A 13196-nucleotide genomic window follows, 5' to 3' on the forward strand; every position below is an offset into this window, starting at 1 on the left:
CGGCGGGGTCCTCGCGTGCCAGGCAGCCCCCTGGGCCCCTCGTGGCGGCGCGGGTCGCTGGGTCTGGGTGGGGGCGCGGCGGCCTGGGCCCCGTGTGGGGCAGGGCAGGTGGGGCGTCGGGTTCCGGGAGTACAGGGTCCCGGGGGCGGCCTAGGGCCCCGGTGGGCGCCGCATCCCCGGCTCTGGGGTTCCGGCGGGGTGCGGCCTTCCTCTTCTGACCCCGCCTGTCGCCGGGCTCGTACGTTTCCCCGCGGTGCCCCGGGACCTGCTTTCCCCGCTGCTAATTAGCGCGTGGGTGGCGCGGCCGCCCCAGGGGAGCTTGGCACGAGGGGAACTGACTCAGGTGCACCTGTCACACTGGGACACGGGCGGGGTTGCATCGCCTGCAACGGGGCAGCGAGTGCGATGCACGTGCCGGTCACCCATGCACTCCGGAGCTGAGGCCGGAGGAGTGCTGAAGTTCCAGCCAGCCTGGGCTGCAAGACCGCTCTCTCGAAAACAAGTGCTGGGGTTCAGTAGAGTCGTTGCCTGGCATGCTCGATCCAGCTTCATCCTCAGCGTCCTTCTCTGGTCATCTCAGCGCTTCGGAAATGGAGGCAGGATAAGGGCTTTATCCTCAGCTAGAAGCATCATAGGGAATTTGCGCCATCCGGCGGCGGTGCACACGCCTTTAATTACTTGGGAGGCAGAGGCAGTCAGGCAGATCTCTGTGAATTCGAACCTGGTCTACACAGCGAGTTCCAGGACAGTCAGGGCTACACAGAGAAGCCCTGTCTCGAAAAACAAAATAAAGACTCCCCAAAACCAAAATCTCCAGAAGAACATAGAATGCCCATCTGAATGTGTGATCTGGAGTGTCCCTAAGTGTGACAGCTCACCATAGGCCGGCCTGGCAAGGGATTAACGGCCAAGGTATCGGTCCTCAACCTGTGGGTCTCAACCCCTTTGGGGGTTGAATGACCCTTTCGTAAGGGTCACATATCAGATGTTTACAATTCATAACAGCAGCAAAACTATAACTGTGAAGTAACGAGATAATTTTATGGTTGGGGTTCACCACAGCATGTATTGGAGGGTTGCAGCATTAGGAAGGTTGAGAACCACGGGCTTAGAGTAAGCCTGCTGTAGAGTCTGAAGGGAGGGGTCACAGTGATGGACCCTGCACATTGGGGAGGGTGGGAGAGCATAGGAGGGAACAGGCCAGGTGAGCCAGGGGTGTGCAGCCCTTGTTGCAGCCCTTGGATTTAGGCAGGAGAATTGTTGTGAGTTCCAGCTTGTGCTCATGGGAGACTGCTGCCCCAAATGCAGTGATTGAGTAGGCCAGGTGCTGGGAGCCTGAGACTCACATCAAAGCTGGGCTTGGCTGTTGGGGAGTATACTTTCAGGTGTTGCTGTTGTTTCTACTGCATTTGTTTAACTCCATGGAGCTGTGATTCTTTGCCTGTTTAAAACACCTGAGGGTCTAATCAAGAGCTGCATGAGCAATAGCGAGACAGGAGTAAGAAGAGGCGGGGCTCTCAGGTAGAGAGTATAAATAGAAGGAGAACCAAGGAAGAGAAGGAGGAAGGTAAGATCACAGAAGTAAGAAAAGGAGAAAGCCCAGAGGCAGAAGGTGGACGGGATAATTTAACAAAAGCAGGCTAGAAACAAGCCAAGCTATGGCTCTGTGTGTTTTATTTGGGAGCTGGGTGGCAGAACCCCTCAAAAGCCAAAAGACTAAAACATCACACTATACTTGTCAGTATGCGCCTGTAATCCCAGCTGTGGAGGGGCGCAGGGCAGAGTTGGCACTCAGCCTGAAGACTCCGTGAGGGCTCTCTTGAACATGCGATGCAGGGAGGATGGCATCCTGTGCTGACCTCTGGCCTCCACATGCACATGCGCACATGCATGCACACGCATGGTACACCTATGCGCATAGATGTTCACACAGGATCCTAGCAGGAAAGCAGGCATCAACAGCAGGTGGCCCCTAGACCTCAGGCCTGCCCAAGTCCCTCGACTCTGCTGGCCCATGATCCGAGCTGTGGGAGTTGGGGCAGGTTGACGGGGGGGGGGGGGGGGCAGCTGAGCGCCATGTGTTGCTGTAGGTGTCCGCTCCTGGGAGGATGTGGACCCCGCCGTCTGCAGTCTGGATGAGCAGCTCAAGGCCTTCGTGTCCCGGCACTCAGCCACCTTCTCCAGCATTGTCAAAGGTGACCTGTCCCACTCTGCCCCTCACGGGATGTCACGCTGCTGAGTAACTGCTGTGTGCTGGGTCTGGGTTGGAGCACCACCAAGGCCTGCACAGTGCTATCCTAACCTGGAGATGCTGCCTCGGCTTCAGGACAGCAGGGTGCAGTGACTCTAGGGAGGGACCCTACAGGGCGCTCGCAGTCAATACAGAAGCAGGATGGGGTGCACGGTAGACTTCCCAGGGGATCCCAGGGTGTCTGGAGCAGCCACTGGCCACTCTGTGTATTGCTTATAGCTATAGCTCAGCGCCTGGCCGGGGGGTTGAGTCACTACCCACAGCTTCCTGAGAGGACGGAAGCATCCATCTGATTGTCCCTGTGAGTCACAGAGACTTCCTGATCCCTGGTGGGGTGGAGAAAGAGCTGGAGATGCCATACGTGTGCGACCCACTGTGTCCTTGGGAAGCCCCTCTGGGCAGGCAGCCTCGTGGGGGCAGGACTGAAGCTCCTCTGCCCACCTTGGCGGTGCTATGCAGCCTCCTGCTAGGGTGACCAGCCCAGCACCAATGCTGCTGCTCGTCCCCGTTGTCCCTGCTTGATGCCCCAGGCACCCTTGGTTTCCATCTGCCCTCATCTGCACACAGCTGTATTGGGGCTTCAGGATTTGGCATCAGGCCAGCCTGATGCTGAGTCAGGGCCTGGACCTGTCATCCCACAGGCCAGCGGAGCCTGCACCACCGTGGGGAGACCCTGGAGACTCTGGTGCTGCTGAACCCTTCAGACAAATCCCTGTGCGATGAGGTAGGAAGGAGGTCTCAGGACAGGAAAGCTGGAGTCTAGCTAGAGGCGTTGGGGAGGAACCTTGCCTTAAAAAAAGGCTGCCTAAAGCAGTCTCTTGCCACGAGGCGCTAAGCCTGCCAGGCAGGCCACATCAGTTGGTGCGGGCAAGAGGCTCCTGGGCCCCAGCCTGGGCGCCGCTCACGAGGCCCTTCATCCTCACCCATAGCTCCGGAACCTCCTGATGGATCCAGCCCCTCACAAACTGCTGGTGCTGGCAGGGCCCTGCCTGGAGGAGACCGGGGAGCTGCTGCTACAGACCGGGGGGTTCTCAGCCCAGCACTTCCTACAGGTGCTGGGGGACAAAGAGGTGAGCTGTTCTTCCCCTCTCCCCTCCACAAAGCTGCCCACCCACTGCACGGTGCACTGAGTGGGGGCGGGGGAATGTTCTCATAATGGGGCTGTAGGCCAGGAGGGCAAGCCCTGTGAGCCTGCGGTGCCTAGTGGCAGGTTGGGGATTAGGGGGAGTGGTGCACAGGTCCTTGGGTCCTGATGGCCCTGTGCTGGTTCCACAGGTTCAGGAGGCGCTAGCCTCAGCACCCACTGCCCCACCGGCCCTTACCGTGTCCTGTCCAACCTTTGGGGACTGGGCGCTGCTGGGTCCCGCACCCGGACTGCGGCTGCGACTGAACCCTCCCGCGCGGCTGCCTGCCTCCGAGGGCCTGCGAGCCTTTCTGGAATATGTGGCCGAGTCCCTAGAGCCGCCATCGCCCTTTGAGCTGCTGGAGCCCCCGGCCACGGGTGGCTTCCTGCGCCTGGCCCGGCCCTGCTGCTACGTGTTCCCGGGTGGCCTGGGCGACGCTGCGTTTTTTGCAGTCAACGGCTTCACTGTGCTGGTGAATGGTGGCTCCAACCCTAAGTCGAGCTTCTGGAAGCTGGTGCGCCATCTGGACCGTGTGGACGCTGTGCTAGTGACCCATGCCGGTGCCGACAGCCTGCCTGGCCTCAATAGCCTGCTGCGCCGCAAGTTGGCAGAGCGTGAGGCAGCCGAGGGGCCACAGGGCCAGCATGAGGAGAGACTGCGTCGCCTGCTGTCGCCTGCCCTGGGTGTCGTGTTTCTTAATGCGCGCCAGGCAGCATCTCGGTTGCGTGGGGGTGAGGATGAGGCGGTCTGTGCTCGGGGCCTGCTGCGGAGCCTGGGTATTGCGCCCCTACCCCTGCAGCGTGGCCCGCAGCCCACTCGCCCCACCATCCTCTTCGAGAAGCTGGGCGTCGGCCGTCTTGAGCTTTTTGTGCTGCACCCGCCACCTGGGGACCCTGCGGCACCTGCCTGCGCTCTGCTGGTGTGGAAGCCTGCTGCGCCCAGTGACAAGGTGGTGCGTGTGCTATTCCCGGGTCACACACCGCCTGCACGCCTACTGGACGGGCTGCAGCGCCTGCAACATCTGCCGTGCCTGCGCCGGCCAGTGGTCACTGCACGTGACTTGGATACACCGGCGAGGGCCGACAGCCAGGACAGCTTGGCCTCACGGGACAGCTCACGCAAAGAGCCAGTCCGGAGTACCAGCACTGTCGCCAGCTCCACCAGCAGGAACACAGTGCGAAGGGAGTCTGCTCCACCCATGCGTGACCTGAAGAAGGACATAAAACCTGGGCCTGCACGGCCTACAGTCCGCGACATGCGCCGCTCTGGGCCTGGTGTCACCAACATGAAGCCCCGCGTGTCACAGAACGGGGCTCGTGCCCCGGTTCCAGTAGGGCCATCTATGGCTCCTGTACCTGAGTGCCCCGGAGCAGCTGGGAGCAGTGTGGAGCCTGAGCAGCCACCTGCCCCATCCCCGACCCTGTCCCCAGCTCGGTCCCCACAACCTACTGCACCTGGCAGTAGCCCTGAGCACCTGTCACTCAGCCCGCTGCGCCCTGAGCCCGCTCCAGATGCATCGCCCTCAGCCACTACACCCACGGCCACAACACCCACGTTGACCACGCCCTCGTTGCCGGCGGAGTTGGGCTCACCGCACTCCACTGAGGTAGACGAGTCACTGTCTGTGTCCTTCGAGCAGGTGCTACCAGCAGGTGACTCGGGGCTTAGCCTTCCCCTGCGCCTCGCGCGCCGCTCCACATCTCCGCACGACGTAGACCTGTGCCTCGTTTCACCTTGTGAGTTTGCACACCGCAAACCGCCCCCTCCCACATCTCCAGGCAGCTCAGACAGCAGTGCCCATTCACAGGAGCGGCCACCCGAGACACCGCCCACGTCGGTGAGTGAGTCACTGCCCACATTGTCTGACTCTGACCCTGTGCCTGTTGCGGACTCCGACGATGACGCAGGCGGTGAGAGTGCAGCCAGGGACCCGCTGCCCACTCCCCGTGTGCCACCACCGCTGCCCGATGCACCCGGCATCTGTATGGTGGACCCTGAGGCGCTACCGTCCCGCTGCAGGCAGCCCCCCAACCCTGCCAATACCAGTCGCAGCCGCAAGGTCCCTGCAAGGCCCAGCTCCGCCTCTGCTGCCCCCAGAGCTGCACCCTTAGCTGCCAAGACCAAGGGCCCTACGGGGGACCGGGCCCGGCCACTGAGCGCCCGCAGTGAGCCTGCAGACAAGCCAGGCCGTGTGCCCCTCACCAGGAAGCCCTCGGTCCCCAAGACCACTCCCAAAGCCCCTGGCACGAGGATCTCCTCAGGTGAGTCCTCATTCCCGCCTTTGTGCTGTGGCTCCTGTTCTGGGCCTGTCGGCCTCCTGCCGCCTCCTCTTAGATCACCCAGAGACATCTTCCTGGGTGTGTTGCTCCCTAGGAAGTTCAGCCCGGCCTTGGGCGGGCACCGAGTTTTCTGCTTGTCAGTATTTTGTCTAGTTTGTGTTTTGAGATGGCCTCATGCTGGAACCTTCTGCCTACAGAGGCTGAGAGGCCCAGGGTGTCAGGCATGCTTAGCTTTTTTTTGGTGTTTTGAGAGGTTTTTGTTGGGTGTGGTGGCCCAACCTTTAATCCCAGCACTCTGGGAGGCAGAGACAGGTGGATCCTTGTGAGTTTGAGGCCAGCCTGGGCTATGTAGTGAGAAAGACTCTGTCTCAGAGACAAACTGAGTGTTTTGAGCTATAGCCCAGGCTGCCGTAGAACTGGAAACCATCCCCCTGCCTGGGTCTTGTGAGTGCTGATTTGAAAGTAGGTGGTCCTGAGGGTGCTCTTGTGCCTGTCCCCAGCTGACGGTGGCTGCTTTGGCACAGGTTACAGATGGGTCCTGAGGCCGGAGGCCGCACTGACAGGAAAGAAATTAAGTGACCAGGGGTACTTGATAGCTCTGTCTACCCATCAATCCCGCCTTGTGGCCCCACAGCAGACAGGCCCACGCCCCAGGAAAGTGCACAGCTAACCGTGACAGAGCCAGGCGGGGTGGTGTTCGTAGGTTCCCAGGGCCAGGCTCCGAAGGGCCCCGCAGTCCCTCTGCAGACCTCACCTCCATGCTGGATCCCCAGGGTCCCGCAGGTCAGTTCCCTAAGTCACAGCTCTCACTGGCTGTGCCAGTTCCAAGCAGGGCTTGATTTTGTCCTAGACTTGCCATCACTTCGCTCCCTGCGACCCTGGAGCTGCGGGGTGTTTGTTCTGGGACCCTCAGGCCTGTTCTGCTGCCCAGGGGGTGGGTGCGGGGCTTTGCGGCTCAAGCACTTGCCATGTGACCAGTTTTGTGAACACTCTTAGTTCTCACATCCAAATCTCAGGCCATGGGCTGAGCTTGCTCCCTGAGCACCCATCTCTGTATGGCCCAGGAGGTGTGGCTGACACTGGCCCCTGTGAATACAGGGTGTCTGTCCCCTGCTGGGAGGTAATAGCCATCTACTACAGGGTTGCCCTTCAGCCATGTGATTCCACCACCAACCTGTATATCCCCACAGGGCCCAGTAGCCGCCCTGTGCCACCCACTGCTGGCTCCCCTGTCTACTTGGACCTGGCCTACCTGCCCGGGGGTGGCGCGGGTCACCTGGACCAGGACTTCTTCCTGCGGGTGCGTGCACTCTGCTATGTCATCAGTGGGCAGGGCCAGCGCCAGGAGGAGGGGCTGCGAGCTGTGTTGGACGCACTGCTGGTCGGCAAGCAGCAGTGGGACCTTGACCTGCAGGTGAGTAGACCCCAGGACTCAGGTCTTTCTTCTGAGAGGTGGTCTCTGCTCAGCCTCAGGACCCCCGTGCAGAGGGGTGGGTGCTTCCCAAGTCTGTGGGGCCAGGACACCAAGGCGAGGGACTCTGGTTGAGAGGCACACCACATGCTGAGCAGATGGCCAGGCACCTCGTGAGTGCAGTGTCAGATTTGGGCAGAGCTGCATCAGCGCAGAGGAGCTCACAGCAGGGGAGGTGGCATCGTCAGCCTGACTGCAGCACTGCCCGTCACAGTGGCAGGAGACTCGCACAGGGGGGACAGGCAGTGGGTGTGACCTGTGTGCCTGCTCCACCCCACAGGTCACCCTGATCCCCACCTTCGACTCTGCGGTGATGCACAGGTGGTATGAGGAGACGCACGAGCAGCACCAGGCGCTGGGCATCAGGGTGCTGGGCAGTGGCAGCATGGTGTCCATGCAGGATGAGGCCTTTCCGGCTTGCAAGGTGGAGTTCTAGCCCTGGCCGCAGTGCACCCTGGGGCAGTGCACCCTGGGACCCAGGTTGCGGCTCTGTACTCCGCGCTGAACCCCGACACCGCATACGAGTGAGCCACTGTGTGACACGCCAGCTTCCATCCTAGCGCCAAAGACGGGGGAGTGCTGCTCTTACCAGCTGTTGAGCTGGCCACGGGGCAGGCACAGCTACCCATGCTCTCCTTCCTAGCACTCAGGTTGCAGAGGCAGGAGGATCATGTGGGTTCCAGGCCATCCTGGTCTCACACAAGATAAAGCAGATGGGGAAGATTTTGATCTTGACGTCTTAGTTAGGGTTTCTTGTGCTTTGTAAACACCTCGGCCGTAAACACCTCGAGGGGTTTGCTGGAGGCAGGAAAGAGCCTGGAGGCCACGGAGGGTGCTGCTTACTGGCTTCTCCCATGCTTGTCAGCTGTTCTCTTATGCACCCAGGCCAGTCTGGGGGCGCAGATTGTAGTTTATGTTCCCTCTTCTCAAACGGCTCTCGCCACCGCACTTGGAAAGAATCTAACAAGGAAAACAGACTGGGGTGTGCTCTGTAGTCCTCTGTCAGCTCAACACAAGCTGGAGTCACCTGAGAGGAGGGAGCCCCAGCTGAGAAGATGCCTCTGCTAGATCAGGCTGGGGGCTGCCTGGGGGCATTTTCCTAATTAGTGATTGATGGGGACAGCCGAGTCCATTAAGGATGGGACCACACCTGGACAGGTGGTCCTGGGTTCCATAAGAAAGCAGACGGAGCAAGCCGCCAGGAAGCAGCACCCTCCATGGCCTCTGCATCAGCTCCTGCCTCCAGGTTTCTGTCCTCTGTGAGTTCCTGTGATAATGAACACCAAATAAACCCTTCCCCCGTGCTTATGGTCATGGCATTTCTTTCTTTTTTTAATTGATATTTATTGAACTCTACATTTTTCTCGGCTCCCCTCCCTGCCTCCCCCCCATCCCCTTCAACCCTTCCCCAAGGTCCCCATGCTCCCAATTTACTCAGGAGATCTTGTCTTTTTCTACTTCCCATGTAGATTAGATCTCTTAAGTCTCTCTTAGTGTCCTCATTGTTGTCTAGGTTCTCTGGGATTGTGGTTTGTAAGATGGCTTTCTTTGCTTTATGTTTAAAAACCACTTATGAGTGAGTACATGTGATAATTGTGTTTCTGTGTCTGGGTTACCTCACTCAAAATAATGTTTTCTAGCTCCATCCATTTTCCTGCAAATTCAAGCTGCCATTATTTTTTCCTGCTGTGTAGTACTCCACTGTGTAAATGTACCACATTTTCCTTATCCATTCTTTGATCAAGGGGCATTTAGGTTCTTTCCAGGTTCTGGCTATGACAAACAAAGCTGCTATGAATATAGTTGAGCACATGTTTTTATGGCACGATCGAGCATCCTTTGGATATATACCCAAAAGTGGTATTACTGGGTCTTGAGGAAGGGTGTCTCCTAATTTTCCGAGAAATCGTGACACTGACATCCAAAGGGGCTGTACCAGCTCACATTCCCACCAGCAATTCAGGAGTGTTCCCTTTTCCCCACAACCTCTCCAGCATAAGTTGTCATCAGTGTTTTTGATCTTGGCCATTCTTACAGATGTAAGATGGAGTCTCAGAGTTGTTTTGATTTGCATTTCTCTGATGACTAAGGATGTTGAACATTTCCTTAAGTGTTTTTCAGCCATTTTAGATTCCTTTGTTGAGAGTTCTCTGTTTAGGTCTTTACTCCATGTTTTTTTTTTTTTTTTTTTTTTTTTTTTTTTTTTTTAGATTCTTCGAACTTTTAATGACCAATTTCTTGAGTTCTTTGTATGTTTTGGAGATCAGACCTCTGTCTGATGTGGTGTTAGTAAAGATCTTTTCCCATTCTGTAGGCTGTCGTTTGTCTTGTTGACCGTGTCCTTTGCTTTACAGAAGCTTTTCAGTTTCAGGAGGTCCCATTTATTAATTGTTTCTCTCATTGTCTGTGCTGCTGGGGTTATATTTAGGAAGTGGTCACCTGTGCCAATGCGTTCAAGTGTACTTCCCACTTTCTCTTATATAAGGTTCAGTGTGACTGGCTTTATGTTGAGTCTTTGATCCATTTGGACTTGAGTTTTGTTCGTGGTGATAGACATGGGTCTATTTCCATTCTTCTACATGTTGATATCCAGTTATGCCTGCACCACTTGTTAAATATGCTTTCTTTTTTCCATTTGATATTTTTTTGCTTCTTTGTCAAAAATCAGGTGTTCATAGATGTGTGGATTAATATCCGGATCTTCAATTTGGTTCCATTGGCCCTCCTGTCTGTTTTTATGCCAATACCAGGCTGTTTTCAGTACTGTAGCTCTGTAGTAGAGTTTGAAGTCAGGAATTGTGCTGCCTCTAGAAGTTCTTTTATTGTACAGGATTGTTTTGGCTATCCTGGGTTTTTGATTTTCCATATGAAGTTGAGTACCATTCTCTTGAGGTCTGTGAAGAATTTTGCTGAGATTTTGATGGGCATTGCATTGAATCTGTAGATTGCTTTTGGTAAGATTTCCATTTTTACTATGTTAATTCTATATACCCAAGAGCATGGGGGATTTTTCTGCTTTCTGGTGTCTTCTTCAAATAATTAAATTTCTTGTTATACAAGTCTTCCACTTGTTTGGTTAGAGTTACTCCGAGATTTTTTTTTAATTAATTAACTTATTTATTTATTATGTATACAATATTCTGTCTGTATGCCTGAAGGCCAGAAGAGGGCGCCAGACCTCTTTACAGATGGTTGTGAGCCACCATGTGGTTGCTGGGAATTGAACTCAGGACTTTTGGAAGAGCAGGCAATGCTCTTAACCGCTGAGCCATCTCTCCAGCCCACTCCGAGATATTTTTATGCTATTTGTGGCTATTGTGAAGGATGTTGATTCTCTGATTTCTTTCCCAGCCCTTTTATCATCTGTGTACAGGAGGGCTTCTTTCTTTCTTTCTTTCTTTCTTTCTTTCGTTAATCTTGTATCCTGCTACATTATTGAACATGTTTATGAGTTGTAGAAGTTCCTTGGTAGAATTTTTGGGATCACTTATGTAAACTATCATATCATCAACAAATAGAGTCTGACTTCTTTTCTGATTTGTATCCCCTTGATCTCCTTTTGGTGTCTTATTGCTCTAGCTAGAACCTCAAGAACTATATTGAATAGATATGGAGAGAGTGGACAACCTTGTCTTGTTCCTGATTTCAGTGGAATCGCTGGGAGTTTCTCTCCATTTAGTTTGATGTTGACTGTTGGCTTGCTGTATATTGCCTTTAATATGTTTAGGTCTGTTCCTTGTATCCCTGCTCTCTCCAAGACCTTTATCATGAAGGGATGTTATATTTTGTCAAAAGCTTTTTCAGCATCTAATGAGATGATCATGTAGTTTTTATTTTTCAGCTTGTTTATATGGTGGATTACGTTGACAGATTTTCATATGTTGAACCATCCCTGTATCTCTGGGATGAAGCTGACTTGATCATGGTGGATGATGGTTCTGATGTGTTCTTGGATTTGATTTGCCAGTGTTTTATTTAGTATTTTTGCATCAATGTTCATGAGTGAGATCGGTCTATAATTCTCTTTTTTAGTAATGTCTTTCTGTGGTTTGGGTATCAGGGTAATTGTAGCCTCATAAAAAGAGTTTGGCAATGTTTCTTCTGTTTCTATTGTTTGGAATAATTTGAAGAGTATTGGTATTAGTTCTTCTTTGAAAATTTTATAGAATTCTGAACTGAACCTTTCTGGTCCTGGGCTTTTTTTGGTTGGGAGACTTTTGATGACTGTTTCTATATCTTCAGCAGTTATAGGTCTGTTTAGTTGCTTATCTGGTCTTGTTTTAATTTTGGTAAATGCTATTTATCCAGAAAGTTTTCCTTTTCCTTTAAGTTTTCCAATTTTGTGTAGTACAGGTTTTTGAAATATGACCTGGTGATTCTCTGTATTTCCTCCGTGTCTGTTTTTTGTACCCCTTTTCATTTCTGATTTTTTTAATGTGGATATTCTCTCGCTGTCTTTTGGTTAGTTTAGATAAAGGTTTTTCTATTTTGTTGATTTTTCTCGAAGAATCAACTCCTTGTCTCATTGATTCTTTGTATTGTTCACTTTGTTTCTATTTTGATTTCAACTCTCAATTTGATTATTTCCTGCCATCTTGTCCTCCTGGGCGAGTTTGCTTCTTTTTTTGTTCTAGTTTTCAGGTGTTCTCTTACTCCATTAGTGTGGGATTTCTCCAGCTTCCTTATGTAGGCATTTAGTGCTATGAATGTTCCTCTTAACACTGCTTTCATTGTGTCCCATATATTTGGGTATGTTGTGTGGTTATTTTCAGTGGATTTTAGGAAGTCTTTAATTTCTCCCTTTATTTCTTCCTTGAGCCATTGATGATCAGGTGAGCATTGTTTAATTTCCATGTGTTTGTGGGTTTTCTGGAATTCGTATTGCTGTTGACTTGTAGTTTTAAAGCATGGTGATCTGATAAGGTACATTGGGTTATTCCAATTCATTTGTATTTGTTGAGATTTGTTTTGTTACCGAGTATGTGGTCAATTTTTGAGAAGGTTCCATGAGGTGCTGAGAAGAAGGTATATTCTTTTATGTTTGGATGGAATATTCTATAGATGTCTGTTAAGTTCACTTGAGTTATGACATCTGTTAGTTCTCTTATTTCTCTGTTCATTTTTTGTGTGATTGACCTGTCCAGTGGTAGGAGGACAGTATCGAAGTCTCCTACTATTAGTGTGTGGGGTTTAATGTTTGATTTAAGCTTTAAAAGTGCCCTTGTGTTTGGGGCATCGATGTTCAGTATTGAAATTTCCTCTTGATGGATTTTTCCTGTGACTAATATGAAATGTCCTTCTTTGTCTCTTTGATTGATTTTAGTTTGAAGTCTATTTTGTTAGATATTAGGATAGCTACACCCGCTGTTTTTTAGGTCTATTTGATTGGAATATTTTTTCCTAACCCTTTACTCTGAGACGATGTCTGTGTTTAAGGTTGAGGTGTGTTTCTTCTGTGCAGAAGAAGGATGGATTCTGTTATTCATATCCAATCTGTTAGCCTATGCCTTTTTATAGGTGAGTTGAGTCCATTTATATTAAGGAATATTAGTGACCAGTGATTGCTATCTCCTATTAATTTAGTTTTTGTTGTTGGTGATGTTAATTTATTTGCTTTTCCCTTCTTTGGGATTCGCTGCTATGAGATCATCAATTGTCTGTGTTTTTGTTGGTGTAGCCACCTTCCTTGGGTTGGAGTTTTCCTTCTAGTACTTTGTGTAGGGCTAGGTATAGATTAAATCTGGTTTTGTCATGGAATATTTTGTTTTGTCCTTCTATGGTAATTGAAAGTTTTGCTGGGTATAGTAGTCTGGACTGGCATCCGTGGTCTCTTATTGTCTGCATAATGCTTGACCATGACCTTCTGGCTTTTATTGTTTCCAATGAGAAGTCAGCTGTAATTCTGGTAGGTCTACTTTTATATGTTACTTGGCCTTTTTCCTTTGCAGCTCTTAATATTCTTTTTTTCTTCTTTTTTTAGGGGCCATGCTAATCTTCTCTGTATCATTCCAATTTTAGTATATATGCTGCCAAAGCGAGCACTTAATATTCTTCCTTTTTTTTTTTTTTTT

General features: G+C 52.0%; 1 protein-coding gene and 1 non-coding gene across 3 annotated transcripts in view; one reads left to right on the forward strand and one right to left on the reverse strand.

The window, feature by feature from the left end:
* Map1s (microtubule associated protein 1S) overlaps positions 1 to 8340 on the forward strand; it is a 9063-nt gene extending 723 nt beyond the window's left edge. Inside the window, exons 2-7 of one of the 2 annotated variants that reach the window (XM_005370596.3) lie at positions 2091 to 2195; positions 2893 to 2975; positions 3181 to 3321; positions 3527 to 5636; positions 6845 to 7068; positions 7406 to 8340. In XM_005370596.3, coding sequence (XP_005370653.2) covers positions 2091 to 2195; positions 2893 to 2975; positions 3181 to 3321; positions 3527 to 5636; positions 6845 to 7068; positions 7406 to 7561 — 2819 coding nt within the window. In that variant the 3' untranslated portion in view covers positions 7562 to 8340. The other variant, XM_026777755.1, reaches the window with a different exon arrangement.
* Positions 8341 to 13060: 4720 nt separating this feature from the next.
* On the reverse strand, positions 13061 to 13167 carry LOC113455667. The gene has a single exon (XR_003376663.1). It is a non-coding gene; the product is annotated as a U6 spliceosomal RNA (small nuclear RNA).
* Positions 13168 to 13196: the final 29 nt, after the last annotated feature.

The sequence above is a fragment of the Microtus ochrogaster genome, unplaced genomic scaffold (assembly GCF_000317375.1).
Source record: "Microtus ochrogaster isolate Prairie Vole_2 unplaced genomic scaffold, MicOch1.0 UNK81, whole genome shotgun sequence".
Taxonomy (NCBI): domain Eukaryota; kingdom Metazoa; phylum Chordata; class Mammalia; order Rodentia; family Cricetidae; genus Microtus; species Microtus ochrogaster.